Source organism: Megalobrama amblycephala, linkage group LG4 (assembly GCF_018812025.1).
Source record: "Megalobrama amblycephala isolate DHTTF-2021 linkage group LG4, ASM1881202v1, whole genome shotgun sequence".
NCBI classification, from domain to species: Eukaryota; Metazoa; Chordata; class Actinopteri; order Cypriniformes; family Xenocyprididae; genus Megalobrama; species Megalobrama amblycephala.
Genome location: NC_063047.1, coordinates 19,912,581 through 19,935,057, shown reverse-complemented (window position 1 = coordinate 19,935,057; position 22,477 = coordinate 19,912,581). Strand labels below are relative to the sequence as shown.

At 37.2% G+C, this 22,477-nt stretch overlaps 1 protein-coding gene across 2 annotated transcripts in view; it reads right to left on the bottom strand.

Annotated features, from left to right (window-relative positions):
- fras1 (Fraser extracellular matrix complex subunit 1) overlaps positions 1-22,477 on the bottom strand; it is a 131,573-nt gene that overhangs the window by 66,273 nt on the left and 42,823 nt on the right. For both annotated transcript variants that reach the window (XM_048188165.1, XM_048188166.1), the window contains exons 9-17: positions 21,992-22,183; positions 19,044-19,133; positions 16,951-16,989; positions 16,683-16,830; positions 13,336-13,482; positions 12,642-12,776; positions 2,013-2,156; positions 937-1,077; positions 242-382 (exon numbers count right to left, since the gene is read on the bottom strand). In XM_048188165.1, the coding sequence (XP_048044122.1) occupies positions 242-382; positions 937-1,077; positions 2,013-2,156; positions 12,642-12,776; positions 13,336-13,482; positions 16,683-16,830; positions 16,951-16,989; positions 19,044-19,133; positions 21,992-22,183 (1,177 nt within the window). The remainder of the gene's footprint in view (positions 1-241; positions 383-936; positions 1,078-2,012; positions 2,157-12,641; positions 12,777-13,335; positions 13,483-16,682; positions 16,831-16,950; positions 16,990-19,043; positions 19,134-21,991; positions 22,184-22,477) is intronic.

Here is a 22,477-nt window from a genome sequence, read left to right as displayed (position 1 = left end):
AACTTGTCCCACCATTTAGTTGTGTGTCTTTTTAAAATTCTGACCAAATTTAAAATTCAAATTTAATGATGCATTGCATCACTTAGTGAGTGGTCGAATCAAATCATTGTTTAGTAATAACCTCAAACTCTTTAGGACAGCACATCTATGATCTATTCTCTTTTATCATGACCCAGTTTCCACAACATCATGATGTAACAGTGGGAGTGGGAATATCAGAGTTGTATAAATGCAGTCGTACTGTGACATTGTCCCCCTCTGGAGAACAGACCCTCTCCACAGGACTCCACACACTGGCCTTGGTTCAGAATGAGAGACTTTGAGCAGGAGGTGCAGTGAGACACAGCTGGCCCTGAGCAGGATGCACACAAACTGTGGCAGGCTGGAAGAACAACAGAGGCATAGTTCAGGACGGGGGATTTAGTAAACATCTCATGAGATGAGAGCAATAATAACCAAACTGGACCTCTTCTAACCTATAACCTTTCAGGGGCAATTTCATCAAGTCTGTAATAAAAATGTAACTTTAAATACGTTATCGTATCTGTGGTCGTTTTGCTACTTCAGAATGTCCTTTCAGCACTCAAATGCAATCATTAGCTACCACAATGTATGCACTTCTTTATGAGCTGGTTAGGAAGAAAAGCGCCTGCCAAAAAGATAAATGCAAATGGATTGTACACCACAGAATTAGGGTTGACTGGTATTAATATATCATTTTAAAACTCATCATGCATCAAACTAACATCAAAATATGACAATTTTCTAACCCATGTGGTTTTGCTGAGAAAATTTAGGTAAGACATTTCAACGGACTGACAGGTAAACTTTCCAAAGCAGCATCTCTGGAAATGAAAATGGGTTTGAATGAAAGATTTATGAGTTTTTGGTTGCCAGTATCAAGGTGTTGAACAAAATATAAAAACAGATTTTTACCTTGGCAACGGCCACGGTCATCCTTGTAATACTGTGGTGGACATTGTGGTACACATTTCCCATGATGCAGTGCATGTTCAGGGGGACAGCTCATGCAGCTGGGGTTGTCAGGTTGACAGGTTGCACAGGAAGGGTCACAAGCTACAACAGAATAAAAATATATATAAAATATCAGATATATAGATATATAACAATGACAACTACACTGTAAAAACGACTGAAATAAAACAAAGATCATGAAGTTTTGTTTTGCAAGAAATTTCAGGTTTAATTCAGTGTGTTACTTGCTGTTTCTTTGTAAGTATTTCTGAGTGAAAATTAATTTCAAAGGTAATTTTACACCAATTTTTTTCAGTGTAACATTTTATTTAAAGATCTAGTGCAAATTCATATGACTAAAATATCCCAATCAAAATGAGAAACAATAACATTCGTAACAGAATAAATGAAAGCAGAAAAGCCTTGGGATTTTCAAAGTCAGCATGCCATTACAAGACATAAAGTGCTCAAACCACAAGCTATTTTTACCCATAGTCAGAAACCCAATAAACACAATTCCTCCCATCAAAACAATTCTTTCTGATAATAAAACAGACACGCTGAACCTGTGGCAGATTAAGTTCTCACACTGCAAAACAGACATTTAGAGTGTCATTCTGCATTTGCATGTTGTCAGGGTGAAGCTTAAATGTATTTGAGGTGACATTTGTGAAGCAGGCTTTTGTCTCTATGTAGCAGGATATTATCATTAGCAGTGATATGGCAACAAATTAGGCCATTAAAGACAACAATCTGACTAGTAAATGCTACATCAACCAAATGCAAAATCAAGATACTTCATTTTTATATTCAAATAAAATGGAATTAAAATATATAAAAATACTTTTAATTAGTGCACTGTACGGCTGGAATACACTCCACAACTTTTAAAATCTAAACAGGCTTTTAAAACACTAGGCATGATATTTTACTCAAACGTTAGTTTAATTAAAACATCTATTAAAATGTTTCATTACTGACCAACACACAAACAAACCCACTCAGAGTTACTAAGATATGAATTGTGCCTATCATACCATAACAGTTGCCTTGACTAGCATAAAATCCTAAACCGCAGTCTGAAACACAGAATCCATCCTTCAGTAAGCGGGAGGGGTCTGAGCAGGTCAAACAATCCTGAGGCCCCGCCCCTTGGCACGATGAACAGGAGTCATGGCAACCTAAAGGAGAAGTCAATAACATGTTCAAATCAAAGTGAGTGAAGAAAACTAAAGACACACACACACAAACAAAAAACAAACAAAAAAAACCCAGCATAAGCCGGCTTTACAAGGTTACTTTATGTTCTGATCTTGTGTTGGCTTTTCTGCGAGGAATAAACGTGACTTTACTTTATCTGTGAGAGAAAACACGTCAGTCAGACAAGAACAAAAGCTGACCTTTCTGAGGGAGCTTGTAAAGGCTACAAAAAAGACAAGAACACACTTGAATATATAAATGAAGTCTCATGATTTGAAGGACAAACAGAAGCATGCAGAAGATGTAGCATATGTGCATTCAAACACATATAAACCAATAACACAAGTGTAATTTCATTAACAGTAGCCTTCTTTTATAATCATCCTCACAGAAGTGTGTCCCACAAGCATGCAATCTACTCCTTATACTTAAACGGTCAAACACTAAATACAACGCTCACCCAAAAATGAAAATTCTGTCATTAATTACTCACCCTCATGTTGTTCCAAACCCGTCAGACCTTCACGTTAAGACGTTCATCTTTGGAACACAAATTAAGATATTTTTGATGAAATCTGAGAGCTGTCCCTCCTGTCCTTTTCTGAGATTGGAAAAGTAATATTTTTTTCTGCTCGTTTCTGTTCATTCATAGTTCATTTTTCATGATCACTTGATGAACAGATTGAATTTAGGCTTGTATTCACATGTAAACATTCATCAACTCACACATTAGTTGTAGTAAATGGGAACTCGAGTATTTTCCCTTGACGTACAAGAACCAATGAGGTTCATTCTCGTGTGTTACGCAGCACGTTTGAGTCTCGACAAGAGGTTTGTTCTTGCGTATGAAGCAGGTTCGGTTGAGCTTTTGTTTATGTTCACTGATCAATGTTTATATGTTAATAAAAGACTAAATTAAATCTTTTCATCATATAAAGTGATTGAGTCTCTTCAGAAAATTTGGACTAAACCGCTCAGTTCATAAGGATTAGTTTTACAATCTCAAAATTTTTAAAACATGAAAGTGGTAGTTGCGTAACTCTCTATGGAGGGACAGAAAGCTCTCAGATTTCATCAAAAATATCTTCATTTGTGTTCTGAAGATGAACGAAGGTCTTACGGGTTTGGAATGATATGAGGTTGAGTAATTAATGACAGACTTTTCATTTTTGGGTGAGTAAAACCCTTTAATAAATATATCTGATTTATTTTTTATACCAGCTGGCCAGGAATTTCAAAACTCAATTTGGAAAGGTTTGATTAGGCTTTGGGTAAATATGGAAGGAGGGTATTCTTCTATTTTATCTGGTAATTTATAAGACAAGATATTTGCTTGGTAAAATAAGTAACCAGAATTTGAATTGCCAGGGCACTCAATCTCTCTAGCAAATTTACCGAACTGCTCCACATAAATATATCACACAAGTCTCGAAATCTCATCAATCTCCCCTTCAGATAGAGAGAGAGATGTGGTAAAAAAAAATCTAGCAACTTGCAAAATGTCCTACTATGTAAAAAAGTAGCTTGAACGAAGACTATTTAGTAGGATGAGTCTATTATCTTGAGTGAACTACACAAGAATACTCTAGGCTAAACATGCTGCTAACAAAAGTTGTTTTGTTGACCTTGCTTAGATTCTCAAGTATATGGTCATTATTTTGCATTTACTGGCTTAATGTATGCTGCTGCTGCCGTTGTCACTGTTATTTAGCTGTCATATGGTTCAGAGTTCATATTAACATTAGTTGATCATCACCATGTTTGAGATTTGTGTGTTGAGGTATATGTGCATCTCATTGCAACTTTTGTATGCAATATATTTGCCTATCAGGGTGAAATGTTTCCCTTTAGATTTAAGAGGCAAATAAGAGGTTCACATCACAGAGTTAGCTTTGAAAATCAAACATGGAGATGAAAGAACAAGGATTGCAGCCCCTTACATTGCTTAGTTGCCTTAACCAGATAGTACAAAAGACTATGTGTTACTTATTAGATGAACAAAAGTATTTAAGTTGACTTTAATTGGAGCAAATTAGTTGAGTTAGTAGATTGCCTTATTTTTTCAAGTTAGGTCAATTTTTATTTATTTTTTTACAGTGCAGCTGAGCACTCTTTCAAAATCACCTAATTTTCCAGAGAGAGAGAGAGAGAGAGAGAGAGAGAGAGAGAGAGAGAGAGAGAGAGATTTTTCATTGGTCCTGTATGGTTCTACATTATAACAGAAAAAAATAAGAGGTCTGTTATTCTTTAATACTTTTATTCAACAAGGATGTATTAATTTGATGTACTTTGACTGTACATCAAATTAATACATCCAGACATTTAAATGTTACAAAAGATTTATAATTCAAATAAATGCTGTTCTTTTAAACTTTCTATTGATCAAAAAAAAAAAAAAAAATGCATCAGTTTCCACAAAAAATATTAAGCAGCACAACTGTTTTCATCATTGATAATAATAGGAAATGTTTCTTGAGCAGCAAATCAGCATGTTACTATGATTTCTGAAAGATAATGTGACACTGAAGACTGAATGATGCTGAAAATTCAGCTTTTACTTAAAACATTTCAAAGTATCATTCATGTTATTAGCCCAAATGTTGAGGGAAGAGTTACATATACAAATGTATTATTGTGCTTTTCTTTGTAAGAACCACTTATTTCATACATCTAATAGAGTGCCTCAGGGATGACACGTTTTTGTAGGCCAACCCGGAAGTTAGCGGCGCACGGGTTCCCTCGGTTGAAAGCCTATGTATTTTTCCCATAGACTTTTGGAAAATCGCAGAAAATAAGCTCTGTATTTAACAAAGGGTTATGACACTTACACGTTTTGTCTATCAAGATAATCTTTACAAGTTAAAGGATTAGTTCACTTTTAAATAAACTTTTGCTGATAATTTACTCACCCCCATGTCATCCAAGATGTCCATGTCTTTCTTTCTTCAGTCGAAAAGAAATGAAGGTTTTTGATGTAAACATTCTAGGATTTTTCTCCATATCATTCATTTCAATGGGCACCAAACGGTTGAAGGTCCAAATAGCAGTTTCAGTGCAGCTTCAAAGTGCTTTAAACGACACCAGACGATGAATAAGGGTCTTATCTAGCGAAACGATTGGTCATTTAAAAAAAAAAAAAAAAAAAAAAAAAAAAAAAAGTTTTATAAGTTTTATAAGCACAAATGCTGGCTTTGCTCTTTTATCCGATGCGCGTTCGTGACGTCACGTAATACGCAATTACGTTGAAAAGGTCACGGTTGACGTAGGCGTAGCAACCACAGTTTCATTCGCTCAGGATTGTTTATAGGAAATCTATGAAAAGTCACAAATTTCTGCCCTGACAAAAAAATTTCTTTTAGGCTTTCTAATAATAAAACACCCAGGATATGCACACCTTTCAAGCGTGAGTTTAAAATATTCTAACTGACCGCCAGAGTGACCCTTATTTTAGAACGTTTGCCCTTATTGTTTCCATGGCGACGCGTGCGTGTCACGAGTGCTGAACGTAGCCACAATAACACTGTATGAGAGATGGATCACTATTATTTTGTTTTTCCTTTTTTATTTAAAATATTCGCAAACTTGCTTACATGTCTTCAACTATATGATATTCCGATTCTGATGTGTTTTGTCGTTTAAAAACCTTTATAAATGATATTTATCTTGATCTATAATGCGAGATGGGCGCCGCCATCTTAGTTTGCAATGCAGTTCACAAAGTTCTGTCAGTCTGATTTACGGCAGGTGAATACATCAGTTTCTCCTGAAATATATGCAAGTAAGTGGCTGGTGAACTGGAAGAATAAGAGAGTAAACTTTATAGTTACTTAGACCCACAGTGTGTTTGATATGAATAAATGTCGGCAAATTATATTTGAATTCACTGTTTATTGATGCTTCCACTGACGTCTGACATCAGTGTGTATTTTATAAACTCCAAATGTATTGTTTAATGGTGCTTATGCGTATTTAAATGTCTGAAACCTTAAAAGAAACATTATGTGGCTGAAAACACTGCATAGCTGTGATGACAAGAGAGCGCGCGTCCGTCTCGCAGCCAGAGCGCGAAAGCACAGTTTGAATCTAGCAGTTATGTGACGTCGCTGAACATTCTAAATCCCATATGTGGAACCGTACGCCCAGGGGCACAAAAAAAAAAAAACATCCCATATGTGGGAACGTACCGCTCAAAGGGTTAAACAATAAACTGACACAAAGACATTTGAATATGTGTATACGATCCTCCTTCCGCACATTTGTAATGTAAACACTGACTCGATAATTCCGCCTACGTCAACCGTGACCTTTTCAACGTAATTGCGTATTACGTGACGTCACGAACGCGCATCGGAGAAAAGAGCAAGGCCCTTTTGTGCTTATAAAACTTAAACTTTTTTTTTTTTTTTTTTTTTATGACCGATCGTTTCGCTAGATAAGACCCTTATTCATCGTCTGGTGTCGTTTAAAGCCCTTTGAAGCTGCACTGAAACTGCCATTTGGACCTTCAACCGTTTGGTGCCCATTGAAATGAATGATATGGAGAAAAATCCTAGAATGTTTACATCAAAAACCTTAATTTCTTTTCGACTGAAGAAAGAAAGACATGGACATCTTGGATGACATAGGGGTGAGTAAATTATCAGCAAAAGTTTATTTAAAAGTGGAGTAATCCTTAAAACAACATAAATACATTTTGAAGCCTAAATAAAGTGGTCAGATATAAAAAGCTAACAGTAGGCTATAAACGGACTACAGCACACCATGGTCGCGGATCAACGTCGTCACCACCAATAATCCTCAAACTGTATTTAAAAAACAACGTTATTTAAAAACATGCTCGCTGATTATGATCTGTGCTGTGTATGAATACTTATCCACTTTTTCATGAGAAATGCTGTCCAAATGTCCTGTTTGTTATGATGATGTCTAAAGTCCCCACCAAAGGAAGTAGTCCCTTTTAGCAATTTGTTAGCAACCGCCATTTTTAAGACACAGTAAAGGTTTAAAAATCACAAGCGGGTTATAACTGGTGTGATTTATGTCATAGATCAAAATGTGAAAATATTTAGAGGCTTTGTTAACCACAGACCTTATTTCAGGCGATTTAGCAAAAACCCATTCAAAAAACCCATAGACTTGACGGCGTTGGAACCGGAAGCCCTACAATGCTAACTCGCTTCTGGGTTTTGCATACAAAAATGCGTCATCCCTGAGGTACTCTATACTGTATTTTACATGTTGCCTTGTGTCATAATTTGTCTCCGAAGATTTTATGTACAAATGCTGTTAAAGGTGGGGTAAGTCTTTTTCAAAAACACTGTTTGGAAGTTAGTCGGGCTGACACCAACAACAAACGTGTAACCAATCAGCATTAGGGGTGCATGACGGTCGAGGAGAGAGAACGAGCAAGAGGGAGATTTGAAGAAAAACAGAAATAGAGATGCAGAAAGAGAGATGAGACAATACAAAAGAGCTCAAAAGAATATCACTGAAATGAAGGCTTATGACTGGGCAAGCGCTTTAGGACACACGTTAATATTAGAAAAGCTTTCCAGTGCTGGAGAGAGCTGAGTGGGAAGGCCTGAAAACAGACACGGAGGCTGCTTTGATTCTGCTCCACACATGAGTAACACTGGGTTTGAGTGTTATTGATTGTCTGGAGCTGCTGTGCTGTTGGCGACTAACAACAAACTCTTGTTTGTATTAACTCTTGTGTACTGTACGTTCTTTCCTTTTTTTGTGCTTCCTTGACGTTCGTTCTTCACCTGTGCTATATTTTTTTGCGAAGCATTATTTTATTGCGTGTCAGCTGTGATAAACAGACATCCACTCGCATTGCGTGTGTAACAGTGGCCAGATAGTGAAAACCACTGCACACTGACAACCGCTAGAGAATGAGGTGTTTAGCGTCATTGTCAGTGCACTCGGCTCTCCTTCCAGCAGCGAGCGGGCCGGCTTACCCCACCTTTAAAATACTTGTACTTAATTGTTATTTATGAATTATTAATTATTAGAAATTGTTATGAACACCACAGAATCTGTGAAAACAGTCTCTAATTATTTTGTACAGCAATAAGGTCACAAGACACCTTCTCTTATTCTTTGTGCGAATCTAGTGCTCAGGATTAAACTACGGGTCTGGGCATGGCGCCCAGTGTGAAACATTCATGGCTCAACATGGCACCTCTCCACAGACTCACACACTGGCACCAAACTGGCCCAGAATCCTGAGAAGCTGGAATGGGACCAAAATATTTTGACAGCCAACAACAGTGTGTGAACAAGAGATGTAGCTAACCATGTTTAGTAGGTTTGGAAAAGCTTGGCATGCTAGAAAAATTAGTGACAGCACACTTGGGCATGTCTGTCAGCACAACTCTTTAAGGTTTTACATGACTTCTTGAAACACTGCAGATGTGAAAGGATAAATTTGAATATATCCAAGTAGTGGCACCATGTAAAACGTGTTTGGTATTGTCTGTTTTTCATTAGTTTCATAATAACAATGTGATACATGAGATATAATAAACAAAAAATGTAACCTACATTATAGCATTATTTAAAATGAGAAAGAGAAAGTGAGAAAGGCACAGACAGAGAGAGAGAGAAAAGGGAAATAAAGATGAAGGAACATCTGAGGGCTTCCTCGAGATTCCCTCTATTTTTTTGGCATAACTAATTAACTTCTTACACATTTGCATTTGCACTCAGTGAGAGAGTAAAATAAGAGAATGAATCCTTAAATACTTGACCAAAAAGAAAATCTTCCTCATTCAATCCCTCAGTAAGACTCATTCTTGCTACATCCACCATAATAGGCTCAACCTAAGCTGGATATTTCTTCTCCATCTTGTCCCTTGTAGAACAATACGGTCCAATCTTAAAGAAAGGCTTATTAAAGTGTGAAATTGAATGAGAGTGGGGACTGGGGTAATTGCTGTACAGTCTAGTGCTCCCAGTCACAGACCAGACTAATGCACGATTCCCTCCAGATTGGATTGCTATAGACAGGTATCTTGACAATACCAGGTACCTACATCTTGAGGTTGATTCATATGCAAGGAGTGAATGCACTGCAGGTGCAGTAATGCTCCATCTGGCTTTAATAGCAAAGAAGAAATTGACCTTTTAAAGCTAACATGATGCAAAATGTTGTACAACAATAATTCCAAATCAAAATGTAATCTGGGGGCACTTTTGATGATCAAGGAAGTAAATGAAACTTCATTTCCCATTTATAATTTTTTAGCAATAAAAAAAAAAATGTATTTAATAATGAAATTCTGTAAGAAGCAGAAGAAAATCTTCTAAAGGAAATGGCAGATGATACTTGAACACTAACTGTAATATAATTTTATTTTAACATATATAAAATGTAATTTATTTCTGTGATGGCCAAGCTGAATTTGTCACATGATCAGTGTCACATGATCCTTTCACAATCAGAAATCATTGTAATATGCTGCTTTATATAACATTATAAATGTCTTTACTGAATATTTATTTTGATCAATTTAATGCACCCTTGCTGAAAAAAAAAGTATCAAATATCAAGAATCACCTTTCGAAAAGTAGTGTATATTTACATAAATTATCTAAATTTTAAATATTAATAATGGAAGTAACATTCTTTAATATATACAGACATGTGAAAAAGTTAGGACACCCTATTGAATTCCATGGTTTTCCATATCAGGACATAATAAAAAATCATCTAGTGCTTGGCAGGTTTTAAAATTTGGAAAATAAAACGTAACATATCACACCATGTCATTATTTATTGAACAAAAATAAAGCCAATATGGAAAAAACATGGGTGATAAATTTAGGACATATTATGATTCGAATGCCTGTAGATCCACTTTTAGCAGCAATAACTTTAAGTAATCATTTTCTATATGACTTTATCAGTCTCTCACATCATTCTGGAGGAATTTTGGCCCATTCTTCTTTACAATGTTGCTCCAGTTTATTGCGATTTGTGGACCTTTGTCTATGCACAGCTCTTGCCACAGCTTTTCAGTCGGGTTGAGGTCTGGACTTCGACTGGGTCATTGCTAGTCTGGCTATCACCAGATCAAGCTCAATTTAAAATTGAACATTGGTCTGGGGAGTTTGCTATGTATTTCCTACTGCACAAGAGGCGTGATCAACCAGCATTAGTTACGCAATTGGATAGTCCTTCAACCAATCAGATCAACGATCCGGGTGACGTACTTTTCAGAGCGATGCGAAAACTCCAGACAGGTTTACCGTGTGTCTCAATCAGCCCTATTTCAGTAGTCAGGGCACTGATCAGGGAATCAGCCACATTCACTTGCATGAAATACTGATTCACGACCTAGGGAACTAGGGAGCTGATTGAGACGCAGGGTTAGTTTGTAATGTTATTGGTTTGTAGCATTGATCCGCGGTTTGCAGAAGCAGCAATGGCATTGAGCGATTTTTGCAGGTTGTGCAAAAAAACATGAAAGTGGTCGGTATCTACACCCACTCGAGCAATTTGTTTGCTAACTAAAGAAGTCATTCAGCATCGTCGAGAGGTTAAAAGGCGACTCTGATACTGTTCTGGTTCAGTGTAAATGAACGCGGAATATAGCCGCCCTAAACTACGTCATTGTCATGACAACCAAAAAAGAATTCCAGTCAGCTCAGGCGGCGCGAGATTCAAGAAGCAGGGAGACGAAACATATAGAGCAAATAATAAAAAATATTGTCTACCATCAAGGGGCATTGAAGTAAAAGAGTCCTGTACTCACATCGTGAAGCAAACCACCAAAATAACAGCAGAGAATCATTGTGTGTCATTAATCGCTTTTTGTAATCTTCCTAAGAAGAGACTGTCGGATCAGCGCTCTGCTACATTTCTCTCAGATAAGGTAAATGCTTAACACAATCGGCGTCACTGTGATTGTGCATTGTTATTTTGGAGTGACGGTCGTGCAAGAGACAGGTAGATCAGAGTTTGAAAGCTGCTTGCCGTCGCTTCTCTATCGTCATCGTGTTATACCCACCAATAGCGAGCAAGGTGGATAAGCCAGTCTGTGATTGGTTCCCGCAAAAGTGTAACAGCGCAGCAGAAATGAATGCACGGGTTTCCAGACTGAGTTGCCGAGCGAAATCAAATCGCCGGCAGATAAGGCTGGGTTTACCCAGACTAGGTAATTGCAACACCTTGATTCTTTTCTTTTTCATCCATTCTGCAATCTTCAGATCATTGTCCAGTTACATGACCCAAGCTTTAGCTGTAAGATGGATGATCTCACATTTGACTCTAGAATAATCTGGTATACAGAGAAGTTCATGGTCGATGCAATGATTGTGAGATGCCCATGCCTAAAAAACAGGCCTAAAATCATCAGCCCTATACCCACATGCTTGACTTTTGGTATGAGGTGTTTGTGCTGATATGCTCTTTTGGTTTCCACCAAACTTGGTGCTGTGCATTATGGCCAAACATCTCCAGTTTGGTCTCATCTGTCCTCATCTGTCCAAAGGACATTGTTCCAGAAGTCTTGTGGTTTGTTCAGAAGCAACTTTGCAAACCTAAGCCGTGCTGCCATGTTTTTTAAGAGAGAATTGGCTTTCACCTGGAAACCCTTCCAAACATTTTCTAATTGTACTGGCATGAACTTTAACATTTAACATTTTAACTGAGGCCTGTAGATTCTGAGGTGTAGCTCTTGGCTGTCTGCAATTTCTCTGAGCATTACACAGTCTGATCTTAGGGTGAATTTGCTGGGAAATCCACTCCTGGGAAGACTGGTGTCTGTTTTGAATGTTTTCCACTTGTGAATAATCTTCCTCAATGTAAATGATGGACTTCAAACTGTTTTGATATGGCCCTGTAACCCTTCCCAAATTGATGGCAGCAACAATTGCTTCTCTAAGATCATTGCTGATGTCTTTCCTCCTTGGCATTGTGTTAACACACATCTGAAGTCTCCAGACACTCAAACTGCCAGAACTTAAGCTTTTATAGAGGTGATCACACTTGCTGGTGATCAGTTCATCAAAGGCATTTGATTAGCAGTGCCTGACTGTTACTTACCCTCTAAAATTCCTATGTTAACAGTAAGGGTGTCCTAACTTTGTTACCCATGGCTTTTCCATTTTGGCTTTATTTTTGCTAAACAAATAATGACACTGTGTGATATGTCATGTGTTGTTGTGTATCTGAGGTTTTATTTTACAATTTTTTAAGATCTGCCAAGGACCATATGATTTTTTTTTTATTATTATGATACAGAAAACTTTTTTTTCTGATACAGAAAACCATGGAATTCAATAGGGTGTCTTAACTTTTTCACATAACTGTATTAAAGCTGCTGAAGTTTTCACAATACAATACATGCACTTTCTTTAACATTAATAAGAAAGCATTATAAAAATACAACAAAAGTAAACAGTATCACAGAAAGTCAAGACAATAAAAGTGAATGAAATGTAAACTGCAGCTGACTTACTGAGACAGCGTGTGTGGTCCTGGAACAGACCTCTTTCACAGGTGGTCACACATTGCCTGCCACTGAGGAGAAAGGACCCACCACACGCTGTGCATTCAAAGTCATTCTCACAGGTGGCACATGATGGCTGGCAGGCTGGCAGAAAGAGAATAAGACGGGTGATAGGGGTTGGGGGATACAGTTTGCGGTAAAACACTACGCAAAAGCAGGGCACAAAAGCAATGAGACTGTAATTGAAAATAGTGCGTGTGAGAGTTTGTACATCAGCTTTTAAAGAGTGACTGTAGGATTTTGTCAAAGATGCTATAAAGTGAGGGGAAATTCCAGTGTTGGATCCGGTCTGTGTTTTGACTTGTTGAAATGACTGTGACAAACATGACTCATGTGCATGTACATGCACATCCACATACAGTACACACACACACACACACACACACACACACACCAACAAAGCTATAGGATTAGCTATTTATGGAAGTTACAAAAAAACACAGGGCGTTTTGAGGATTTAAAATACCATGGTGTAAAAATATTTTAAGGCCAGAAGTGTATGAATGTTGGTGGTAAAATAGAAGGAGGAGGATAAAAGTGAGAAAGGAAGTCAGGTGAAGAACAGCAATTCAAGAAACAAATCAAGCGCAGGCTGCAGAAATACAGTGGTAAAACTGAATTAAAAAAAAAAGTTTGTTTATACCTGCACAAACTTTGCCCTGAGCGAAAAAGCCTTCAGGACATGACTGCAGACAGCGTCCATTCATTAACAGGGCGGTAGGGTCCTGACAGCTGCTACAGTGATCTGGTGTGCCAGAGCATGTCAAACAGTCCTCGTGACACTGCACTCCTGCAGACACACACAAAAAGCATAGCCAAACACCTCAGAGGACAGATGAAGTTACCATTTACAAGCACTCATTTCAACAAATTACGATCATTCACAGACTTTGGTCATCATTATCATCACCTCTGCTCTTATAAGAAAGACCCGATTAAAGGATTAGTCCACTTTCAAATAAACTTTTCCTGATAATTTACTCACCCCCATGTCATCCAAGATGTTCATGTATTTCTTTCTTCAGTCGAAAAGAAATTAAGGTTTTTGATGAAAACATTCCAGGATTTTTCTCCTTATAGTGGACTTCAATGGCCTCCAGACGGTTGAAGGTCAAAATGACAGTTTCAGTGCAGCTTCAAATGGCTTTAAACGATACCAGACGAGGAATAAGGGTCTTATCTAGCGAAATGATCAGTCATTTTCGAAAAAAAATGTAAATGGCTTTTTGGAGAATACGGAAACGCAGTTTTGACAGAGGCACTTAGAAGGCCAATTTGTTTATATAAAGCATAGACATTTAAAAAATTTTTCGAAAATGACTGATCGTTTCGCTAGATAAGACCCTTATTCCTCATCTGGTATCATTTAAAGCCCTTTGAAGCCGCACTGAAACTGTAATTTTGACCTTCAACCGTCTGGAGGCCATTGAAGTCCACTATAAGGAGAAAAATCCTGGAATGTTTTCATCAAAAACCTTAATTTCTTTTCGACTGAAGAAAGAAAGACATGAACATCTTGGATGACATGGGGGTGAGTAAATTATCAGGAAAATTTTATTTGAAAGTGGACTAATCCTTTAACCTGCAGCTAAAGTATCACAATAAATTTGTGTTTCACTAAGACATTGCACAAACCACGAAATGCCACTTTTTGCCAAGGTCGATATTGTCCCCACCACTTTTTTGATCTCACTGCACGGATATACCTAATGCAAATGAAACACATGAAGTTGAAGTTCATTTGTGTTAAATAAGAGGCGATCTGGCGCTTAAATGTGTTGATTTTTAAATCATACTGAGTGTTCGTTGCCAATGTTATCAGTTGGGGAACATTATGTTTTGGCTTGTGCACGGACTTCACTCAGACGAGCGATTCAGTCTATTGCTTAATGCCTTAGCAGAGACTCTCTATTCTTTCAAGTGATGTCGATACATCTCACTTATTTCTCCAGTCTTCAGTGTAACATGATCCTTCAGAAATCATTCTAATATGCTGATTTCTTACTATTTTCAATGTTGAAAAAAAGTTGTGCTTCTTAATATTTTTGTGGAAACGGGATATATTTTTTGCAGGATTCTGTGATGAATAGAAAGCTTACAAAATGTATTTACTGTCAGTTTTGATCAATTTAATGTGTGCTTGCTGAATAAACATCAATTTCTTTCAGAAAAAAAAAAAAAAATCTTACCAATCCCAAATTTTTGAATGGTAGTGTATGTTTTTCTTCACTCTAAACCATTTATATAATTTTAACATTAACAAATATTATTACATTATACAATGCATAACAAACCATTACAACTGCTGCTTGCGTGAAGCACCTGAAATCGTGGTTGCTTGTTGTGTGACGTCATGATAATTTCATCTATATTTATGCAAATGAACCCCCAAATCTCCCACCCAGTCTTTGGTGTTCAAATAAAGCACTCATAACTTCTCCACATGGTCCAAATGAAACTCGAGTCTCCAACTATAGTTCCCTTTGGCACCATTACATGGCACAAGAATTAATTACACAGTCTCTAATGAGCTGGTAAATCCCTTGCTAAGGACTTTGGGTTGCAGGTTTCTGGCTCTGCCCATGAGGGCAGAAATAGGGCAATTAAAGGTGCAGTGGTGATTATTTGATGGTCATTCAAAATTTTTGGTGCGGACGGCAAGCACAAGGCCAGACTCATATCCAGAGGAAGAAAATGAAAGCATTAAGTCTATATTATTTTCTGACATTCCCCCATAAATCACTTTTAATTAAATACTTTGGTGTGTGTGAATCGATAACTCTTGGTGAAAAACTATCCTACTCTCCATTTTCCAGTTGAAGTAAACATTTTTTACCAGAATGACCTTTGAGACTTTCCATCGATTTGAAAAATCTACTTGTTTTGAGTGCAAATGTATTATAATACGGTCACTACCAAGTAAATCCTTCGGAATCACAGTGTTTCTCAGAGTAACACTGCAAGTCATTATGTCTCAGACAATCTATCTGATAAAACACTGATGCTGGGCTCCTTCTGTTCCTCACAACAGGCAGTCAAGTTAACAAATGGTTATGTGGCTGTGAATGCATACACATTGCCTTTGCCGTGTTGATAAAATCTGGGCATTAACCAGCTAACAAACGCTATCACCATGCAGCTGCTACTTACCATATGTGATTAATAATATAGTGCTGTTAAATATAGAAGGGAAAAGAGTGTTCTTTTTCTTCTAAAAAACAGAACAACTGAATTCCTGTCCAAAGTGTAAGAGAAGATATACTATTTGACTGCTGTGTTAGAGGCTACATTAGCATAATCTCATCTTATAAGCATAAACACAGAGATGCCAAACGGTCAACCCACGCACATATAAATCTCCAAACAATTTGCACCGTCTCTTCAGATAAACATACAGTATACGTATATATATATATATATATATATATATATATATATATATATATATATATATATATATATATATATATATATATATAAGCAAAATGTAAACACAGACATATTCTGTTTTTCTCTCTGTGGTCTTTTCCAAGAGAAAGAGAAGGAGAAAGATGTATGTTCCTTCCCACAGCCTCTCTTGAAGTCACCAGGGAAATTTAGTATATAGAGCAGACTCGAGTCTCATGGGTGCTGCAGAGCTGAATAACCACGTTATCAAACCAGAATATAATCTAATACTATAGCTCTCATCTCTCTCCCACTGAGATCAACTATATTTTATTTTATGGCTAAGGAATTGTTCCTTGGAGGACTGATAAAGAAAGATTTTTAGAATGCAATTCAAAAATGCTTTTTAATTATATAAAGAAACGCTGTTAAACCGCGAACAGATAATGTAATGTTCTTTAGATGTAAATAAATTACATTTCCTTTCTCTAATTCATAGTATAACCCCAATTTCACTGATTTGATTAGAACATATTCATAAGAGAGCATTGTAATTAACGACAGTAGCTTGTAATTCAACAGAAACATATATGCAGGTCTCACCTGGATTGCAATCCGGACAGCATTGCTCACGGTGCGGTAGAGTTAGAGTTCCCAATGGACAGGTGGGACAGGAGTGCTGATAACAGGTCACGTGACCCTCCTGACACTGGCACTCACGACACGGCCCCTCTCTAACACTCTCCAGATTCTGAGACCAGACACACAAAAGATTCAAACAAGACAAAATACAAGTACAGTGGACAAAAAATCTGTTATAATAGTATAGTATTTATTAATCTGGCAAAGCCAAGTTTTCATGTTTACTTACAGTGAGGCGTCTAAAACTCTTAACGTTGGCTTTCTGCCCCTAAATCGACAAAGACAGTCAGATTGATTGATTGTGGTATTGATTTACTTGCTATCAACAGCTCATTGTAAACTATTGTTCAAAAAGTTGGGTTCAGTTTAAAGAAATTTAAACTTTTATTCAGCAAGGAAACATTAAATTGATCAAAAGTGACAGTAAAGACAATTTATAATGTTACAAAAAATTCTATTTGAAACAAATGCTCTTCTTTTGAACTTTCGATTCAGCAAAGAATCGGATTTCACAAATACAGGTGCTGGTCATATAATTAGAATATCATCAAAAAGTTGATTTATTTCACTAATTCCATTCAAAAAGTGAAACTTGTATATTATATTCATTCATTACACACAGACTGATATATTTCAAATGTTTATTTCTTTTCATTTTGATGATTATAACTGACAACTAAGGAAAATCCCAAATTCAGTATCTCAGAAAATTAGAATATTACTTAAGACCAATACAAAGAAAGGATTTTTAGAAATCTTGGCCAACTGAAAAGTATGAACATGAAAAGTATGAGCATGTACAGCACTCAATACTTAGTTGGGGCTCCTTTTGCCTGAATTACTGCAGCAATGCAGCGTGGCATTGAGTCGATCAGTCTGTGGCACTGCTCAGGTGTTATGAGAGCCCAGGCTGCTCTGATAGTGGCCTTCAGCTCTTCTGCATTGCTGGGTCTGGCATATTGCATCTTCCTCTTCACAATACCCCATAGATTTTCTATGGGGTTACGGTCAGGCGAGTTTGCTGGCCAATTAAGAACAGGGATACCATGGTCCTTAAACCAGGTACTGGTAGCTTTGGCACTGTGTGCAGGTGCCAAGTCCTGTTGGAAAATGAAATCTGCATCTCCATAAAGTTGGTCAGCAGCAGGAAGTATGAAGTGCTCTAAAACTTCCTGGTATACGGCTGCGTTGACCTTGGACCTCAGAAAACACAGTGGACCAACACCAGCAGATGACATGGCACCCCAAACCATCACTGACTGTGGAAACTTTACACTGGACCTCAAGCAACGTGGATTGTGTGCCTCTCCTCTCTTCCTCCAGACTCTGGGACCCTGATTTCCAAAGGAAATGCAAAATTTAATTCCATCAGAGAACATAACTTTGGACCACACAGCAGCAGTCCAATCCTTTTTGTCTTCAGAGGCTTCTGATGCTGTCTGTTGTTCAAGGGTGGCTTGACACAAAGAATGCGACAGCTGAAACCCATGTCTTGCATACGTCTGTGCGTAGTGGTTCTTGAAGCACTGACTCCAGCTGCAGTCCACTCTTTGTGAATCTCCCCCACATTTTTGAATGGGTTTTGTTTCACAATCCTCTCCAGGGTGCGGTTATCCCTGTTGCTTGTACACTTTTTTCTACCACATCTTTTCCTTCCCTTCGCCTCTCTATTAATGTGCTTGGACACAGAGCTCTGTGAACAGCCAGCCTCTTTTGCAATGACCTTTTGTGTCTTGCCCTCCTTGTGCAAGGTGTCAATGGTCGTCTTTTGGACAACTGTCAAGTCAGCAGTCTTCCCCATGATTGTGTAGCCTACAGAACTAGACTGAGAGACCATTTAAAGGCCTTTGCAGGTGTTTTGAGTTAATTAGCTGATTAGAGTGTGGCACCAGGTGTCTTCAATATTGAACCTTTTCACTGAATTTGGGATTTTCCTTAGTTGTCAGTTATAATCATCAAAATTAAAAGAAATAAACATTTGAAATATATCAGTCTGTGTGTAATGAATGAATATAATATACAAGTTTCACTTTTTGAATGGAATTAGTGAAATAAATCAACTTTTTGATGATATTCTAATTATATGACCAGCACCTGTATATCAAGCAGCACAACTGTTTTCAGCAATGGTTACAATAATTTTATAATATATTAAAACAGATTTTTTTTATTTTTAATTATTTAATATTTTTTTATATTGTAATAATATTCCACAATATTACAGTTTTACTATATTTTTGAACGATAGTGCATGTATTTTACATGTGAAAATATAAAAGCACTGAATGTGATTTAAAGAAGGTGGCAGATAAAGCTTCATACCTTTTGGTCTGGCTGTGAATATGTACAGGAACTGGTTGTTGTCTTACACTCTGAGCAGCACTTCCCAGGCAAATGGACCAGTTTTTCTCCCTGGCACAAGGTGTAAAATATTATCTCATTTAATTTCAGGATGAAACACCCCCAGGGGAATGATTAGCTGTCTCACACAGAGCCACAAATCTCTAATTACATCACATTTTCAAGTCTACCTCTGAGGTTCTTTATAGGGGGCTGTTATCAATAGTCATTTACATTCATGAGAGAATCTTTAGTTGTTTCTGTGTAACACAGTTTGATCGCCAAAGACGTGGTGGTCTTACGGGCAGATCAGCAGATGTCAGTGAAACATGGAGCTACAGAAGGGAAAGACAGTTTGATCAATGTTTTCAAAATGACAGAGAAGCATCTGTTGTGTTTCTGAGTTGTTTAATCAGATGCTCTGTTACTATGACTTCACAGTACTGCACTGAAAAAACACCTAATAATGTGATTCATGTGAGAATACTAAATTTTCAGCAACAAAACTATATTTAAAGCTATAATTCAGCCCAAAAATGTCATTATTTACTCACTCACATTGTTCATCTTCACAACACAAATCAAGATATTTGTAATATTCTTTCATCATTTTTGTCCATCCATTGAATGTCCATGCAACCAAAACTTTCACACAAAAAGACATGATTCGAGCAGTTTAATCCAAGTCTTTTAAAGAGATATGGGCCAGATTTACTAACAGCTTGCGCCAGCGCAAACCTACTGTTGGGAATTACTAAAGACACGCAGTGCAAAATTTTTGTTTTGCAGTTGTTTTTGCAGCTGACCTTATTGCATATGCATTTGAAGGAGTTTCCCTTTCAGAGGCAAAATTTATGGGAGGAGAGTATTTAAATGAATCACGCAACATGATTTACTAATCTTTGCGCTCGTCAATTTACTGGTATTTGCGGCATTATTTAACGCCAAAAAAAGCATGTCTTTATCCATTTTGCAACATGGCTGCATGGCACAGAGAGTGCGTGGCAGAAGGGAGAAAATATTTTCCACTCATATTAATTTCTTTGGAATGCCAGAGGAAGACGTTATCCGAACATATATATTGGCTAACATGGCTTGGCAAATGATATCAGTGGTGTACGGTGGTGTTTTAAAATGAGGAGGCAAAGTCCACATTTATGTCCCTGTTATACAATTTTAAGTTAACATTACGTAAAAAGAGAGACCAAATACAATTCTATTTTGTTATTTTTACACTATGTAATGTTCTATTATTAAAAACAAGTATAAATTTCATCAGGTTCGTGTTTTTACTCATTTTTACATTTATTCCAAAATAATAACTAAAGGCAGTAACAATTTAAACTATTATTTATATTATTATTAACTAATATTCAGCTTTTCTTTTTAATAGTCAATTTATTTTCAGCAGTCATCAAGCTTGTACACACTGGTCAGTAGTCACAGACATGAAAATGTATCTTTAATTTCACCACGCTGATTGCTCACTAAAAACCCCCTCCGAGTCATTATGTTTTCAGGCCATTTCGAGTTTGGTTTTGACATGACACAAAGCGGTGATATGTAAGTGACAATTGTTTACTTACTTTTTAATTAGTCTTCCCATTAACGCCATCACTGTCTTCATTCAGGCTGATTCGATGAGAACACGCACGAAAACAAGAGGCAGGATTTATCGCATGAACCAATCATGTCCAATCATAAACGATCATATCCAATCATAGCGCAATGGAGCCACTGCCTCCTCTCACGTGACTTTCCCCCATTCATTCTCAATTACCCCCCACTAAACCCACTAAACTTTTCTCATTCAGTTTTTTTGAGGAGGCACTGCCTCCCTTGCCTCCTCGGAGGAAACGCCCCTGATTATTTATTTATTTATATATTATATATATATATATATATATATATATATATATATAATATATATAACAGGACAACATGGCTTGGCAAACGATATTAGGCCTATATATGTGTACATGTTTGTCAGATTACATTTAACAAGTTGCGCCTGTGTCGACCCGCACCTGATGAGAGCATCAGCTCTGCTTATTTGCGTCCCAATGCTAATTTGCGCTGCTCTTGTTAGATTGCATTGGTCATATGTAAATGATTGTGTCTGTGTTCTTTAATTTGCGCGTCAGCAGTAGATCGCACACAAATCTTGCCACTCCCATCGACGCATTTGTGGAATTGCGCTCCCCGTTTAGTAAATCTGGCCCCTGGTCACTTCATATTAATAACATATTCAGTTTAAGCTTTTATTCACAATAAAAATATCTTATTTTGTGTTACAAAGATGAACAAAAGTCTTAGAGGATTGGAACGACATGAGGGTGAGTAAATGATGAATGATGAATTTTCATTTTTTTAGGGGTATTCATCCCTATAATAGTAAAAATAGCTCCAAATAATTGCATGTTACCACTTTTTACAGTGTGTATAATAGTTGCATATGTCACATTTTAAATCTATAGGAGTAATTTCTGTGTAATACTCCAATAAACGTCTATTATGAACTCTACCATGAACCCAAGAGAAGTTCACAGGGCTTCAAAAATCTTTTAAGTCAGAGTTTCCTCTCTAAAGAATAACCTTTACAGTGACTGTCCTGGATTTGGGCCAAAAGTACAATTAATAAGTGATGAATCTTCACAGTGCTCAACCTTTCAAAGCTCCTTATGATTAATGGAGAAGCGGAAAATATATTGATTGAATACAGTTATAATTCATAACCGGGACAAATGACCACAAAGATAATGTGCCCCGAGATTTAAACTCTCCTAGTATATTTTGCCCTAATAATTCTCAGCATTTTTAATGACGGTATATAGGGCATCCCCCAGCTGAGCTTGTTAATTGTATCTTTTAATGAATAGGGCAAGCATGCATCACTGCTGATGGCTTTGCATCGAAATTTGGACACATACCCGTGGGCACTCTGATCTGGCGCACTCGACTCGTTGGCATAGCACCTGACCCCGTTCACACATGCAGAACTCACAACCCGTGCCGTTCCACATATCGCCATGGTAACGGATGATGCCCTCATAGAGGCAGCTGCCTTTAGACGTGACACAATCTTCACAGCACTGGCCGGCTCGCTTGACCTTTGTCTGACCCTGAGAAGAACACATGTTAGCAAGCATTATAAAATACCACACATTTGTTAATACACATCAAACAGTTTTGACTTGTGCCTCAGTTTGTAAAAACAAAAGAAAATCTATTGTTAAAAATATCCTTTAAATAGAGATTACTTTTTATTTAACTCAGAATATAAGTGTGATGACGCTTTTGGAAGTTTTGGTGAGAGCTACTGAAGGAGCCATCCCTATTTTGAAAGAAAATACCAGTAGCTTGGATAACAAGAAAAACAATAAGTTATAAATCTGTATAACTTCTAAAATGAATTT